This window comes from Fulmarus glacialis, unplaced genomic scaffold, assembly GCF_000690835.1.
Source record: "Fulmarus glacialis isolate BGI_N327 unplaced genomic scaffold, ASM69083v1 scaffold25706, whole genome shotgun sequence".
Taxonomy (NCBI): Eukaryota; Metazoa; Chordata; class Aves; order Procellariiformes; family Procellariidae; genus Fulmarus; species Fulmarus glacialis.
Genome location: NW_009220617.1, coordinates 61,568 through 65,752, shown reverse-complemented (window position 1 = coordinate 65,752; position 4,185 = coordinate 61,568). Strand labels below are relative to the sequence as shown.

Sequence of the window (4,185 nt, the reverse complement as noted above, 5' to 3'; positions counted from 1 at the left end):
AAAAAAAAAAAAAAAATATATATATATGCATTAGAAAGCCATGTTTCTGTTTGGTTTCATGGCACAACTGATGAGCCGATGCATGTTAATTACATCATTATAAACAATCAGGCTTTTCTGGTAGTGGGCATTTTCGAAAACAGCGATTTATACAGTGTTTTTGTGGTTTAAAAATTGGTATCTTGCTTATAGTTTGACGTAGAGATTCAGAAGTGTTGTGCTAATGTGCTCCTGGAACAGTAATGTGTAACACTATAAAGTCTAATTTTGATAGCCGTTCTTACGAGTTAAAAAATAATTAAAGATAGATTAAAAATGCAGAAGTTCTATAGCAAGAAGTTCATAGCAAGTTGTAGTTTAAGGTAATGTGCTAATTAGCTTATCGCAGGACAACTTTTACCAGGCCTACTAAAGAGTATCTCCAGAAAAGAACAGGATCATGCATCTGTACAAAACAATTGCTTATTCAAAGGCATTTCTTTTCACTACATACAATTGTAAATTTTGCTCTTCAGACCAATTTGTTTTGCATAACTGCTATCATTATGCTTGTGTGCTCAACAGCTGAGATTTTTACAACAAATAACCAAATCTTTAATTATTGTATGTGGAATATACTATAATTTCTGTCATGAGTAGTATAGTACAGTCAAAGTAAATTTGCTGATAGCTTAAATGCAATGGAAGTTAGTTTTAAAGAAAATCTTTGTGCATTGGATCAGATTCAGTGTGCAAGCAACTCCCATGGAAAACTCCAATAACGAATGTTAGGGTAAGTTAAAAGGTGTTGTAAGTAGGTCATAAAAACAAGTTTAAGTAGGTGTAAGTGGTAAGGTAATATATGTGACACAAATTTGATACGCACTGGATTTGCAAAGTGAGCACCTTGCATACCAGAAGGATACAGATGCTATTAAAAAAAAAAAAATCTACCAACTGGACTGTAGCAATAATTTAAGATTCTCTCTTTTTCCTGACTTTTTTCTATATTGATTATTATATCAACTAAAAATATCTTGTAACGGCATTAACTAAGATTCTGCACTCACTTTACAACAGGATAGGTTTCCTCATCTCTTCATGGAACTAATGCTTAATTATGAGGCACAAATATTTTCATGTTTACTGAAGTTGAACAGGATAGGTTTCCTCATCTCTTCATGGAACTAATGCTTAATTATGAGGCACAATATTGGTTTTCATGTTTACTGAAGTTGATATTACAAAAATTTCATAAAAAGGCAACATTTTGTATCTTGCACTTCCAAAAAAGTGTAGCATTGCTATTTATGCATATGTTTCAGATAAGCAAGAAGAATGCTAAATTTTCATTCAGAATAGTATAAATACTACAGACAGCAGAGAGTCATACCACAAATCTACTGGAGAACTACAAAAAACTTCTGACAAAACTTTTAATCAAGTTATAATTTCTGCTTCAGTCTAATTTTTAAAACCTCACCTTGGAACTCAGAAAGCAAATTCTTGTCAAAGGTTTATTTGTCTGTCTTACCTAAAACTTCTGCAGTAGCCATAATTTCACATGTGTACATTGCTGCCATAAGCCTCTGTGGTTTTGCTTGCAAAGCGTACCGACAAGCTTCCTTCATGGTGGCAATCAGTTGTCCAGAGAAGGGACCATAACAATCTGCAAGTAAAACTTCGCCCTTGTGTTTACTAATTTTCTCAGGTGATTTTGGAACACTTTGACTGCTGTCCTGGTGTTCATTCACACTGCAAACTTCAGTACAACCGCTTGTTAGAGTAGTATCTTCATTTAGTTGATGTTCTATGGCATCACATTCCCCTGAATCCTGACTACTAGTTGACAGCATCTCTCCAACTTTATTCATTTCCCATTTTTCTACTGTAAAACAAACACCCATGAGGGGTTCTTCACACATGGGACCTGAAAGAGTAGCCAGCTGAAATCCACTTACTATGCTATTGTCAAAGTCTTTGTATTTACTTACTTCTTTCACAGCATTCCCAAGGCACTGCCACACAGACCCTGTATAGCCCTCAAAATTATGTAACAAAATATTAGGCCCACACTTCCGTGGTCCAAATGACCAGATCTGATCAACAGCATTTCTCCACTTTCTTCCCTGCAGGTTTTGCTCCAACTTTTGTTTGAATTCCTTGATCCTATCAAGAGTCTTCTGATTTATCTCATGGGTTTTTTTGTCTTCATTCAGAGATGTGTTGAGTTGCTCCATAGTTCTAATTAAGTCACTGTTTTCTTCAAGAAGTCGAGTTACCTCCTCAGGAAGCGGCATTGCTCTTACACTGAGAGTAGCTTGTTTATTTGGAGTAGATATTGTAACAAGCCCATCTGAATCGACCTGAATTCCTTCAGGAATTTTATTTTGGTCCTCTTTTGTTTGGTGTATGACAGCAATTTTCTGCTGTTTTCCTATTTCTTCATTCACCATATCAACTTTTGGAGGTCTTGTTATTGTCTCTCGGAATGGTATAATAGGTGCTGATACACTAATCTGTACCTTTGCAAACCTATAAAATAAAGTTTAAAAATTAGTTTAAAATTTAAAAAATACTTTTAAACTCGGGGGGAGGAGAGGACAGGAGGAAGGTAGGGCAATGGCCTTAACATGGAACAGATGTTCATGAATAAATCTGATTGCAACACACATTACTAGATAATGCACTTCAAACTCAAACTCTTAAAAGCATTATGTACTTCAAAAAAGAAGCATTGCCTCTTATATCTTCAGAAATATTTGGAAAGGAACTGAAGAAAATAAAAGGAAAAGCATTGCTGTGCCTCTGCGTAAATCACCGGTTCACACACATCTTGGAAACTATGTGCTGTTGTTCTCTCCCCTCAAGCACAATACAATAGAACTAGTAGAAAATGAGAATAAGGATGATCAAAGGTATGAAAGTACAAGTAGCCTTCAGATGTTTCAAGGATACAATAGAGGTCTACAAAATCACGAAGGGCATGGGGAAGGCTGATGAGGATTAAGTGACAACCAAACCACAATAGGCCCTGAACTGTCCCTGAACTGAAAACGATCAAGGCCCAGGAAAGCATTATGGTTACGCTGTTTTTACTCTTCCCCGGACATCTGCTCTAGCCACGCTGCTGGAGATATGAGCAAGACCAGTACAGCTGTTCTTACAGTGAGATGCTCTGAAAAGATGAAGCACTGGCTAACAGGCTTTTGTAAAGAAGTGTGGAGCCATGGTTCTATAACCTTGTGAGTTCAGATCAAGTACTCTGCAGCTAGGAGCGCTTGGGGAGCTGACACTCCCGTTTTCTCCATACTCCCAGCACAGCAGATCCAAATCTGTGCACAATACTCTGCTGCCCATGTGCATGAAACTAACACTGCAGCACAGAAGCAGAAGGAGGATTAATGTACGGAAAAAAACGCCCCGGCGACTTCATGTTGTGATTAGCTAGTGGAAGCCTTAACCTCTATTCTCCTTGCAAACCTGAAGGAGCATTCGCAATTGTTATCTTGTATGTATCTTATAACAAATACACAAGGCACCATTCTGAAGGTAGAAGTCAATGACTGGCTACATTGGAATGCCTTTAAGTTGGCTTGAGGAAGGGAACAAATTTCAAGTGAAATAGCTGCTCCTGAGTATCACCAGATAGGGACACATTCATTATAGAATTATGCCAGATAATTATTTCATGTATAGACCTGTCATTAGCAGCAGGCTTTTCTCTGCTATAAAGCAAAACACAATCCCTCTCCCTCACACATCCCAAGTAGCTTTATATTGTACAGTCGCTTAAATGAAAATTAAGTGATAATTTTTTTTTTTTATAAAGTTACTTTTGTGAGTATAGCTTTATACAAAACTAAAACATAAACAAAAGAAACTATGGGAGATAATTAAAATAAATTGACCATTAACTACAGACAAAAATTAAACCATCAATTCTATACCAGAAAACCCTATTATTTCAGGTCATTAAACACTTTTCAGTTTGTTAGAAGAGTTTATACCGGAAGATTCTCAAAGATAATAAAATTTCCTAACAGAAGAAAACAAACAAATTTTTAATGCTGTGGATGAATCTTATTTTTGGACTGATTAAGAAAAGGTAAGTTCAGTCTTTGCCTTTAAAGGACCACAGAAAGCACAAAGTAAAATGGGGTATGAGACAGTAGGTGAAGATTCTGGTCGTTTTCCATGCCAAAA

At 36.3% G+C, this 4,185-nt stretch overlaps 1 protein-coding gene across 2 annotated transcripts in view; it reads right to left on the bottom strand.

Moving 5' to 3' along the window:
• The window catches only part of EFTUD1 (elongation factor Tu GTP binding domain containing 1), an 82,813-nt gene that overhangs the window by 17,316 nt on the left and 61,312 nt on the right, over positions 1–4,185 (bottom strand). For both annotated transcript variants that reach the window (XM_009580827.1, XM_009580828.1), the window contains one exon: positions 1,514–2,514. In XM_009580827.1, coding sequence (XP_009579122.1) covers positions 1,514–2,514 — 1,001 coding nt within the window. The remainder of the gene's footprint in view (positions 1–1,513; positions 2,515–4,185) is intronic.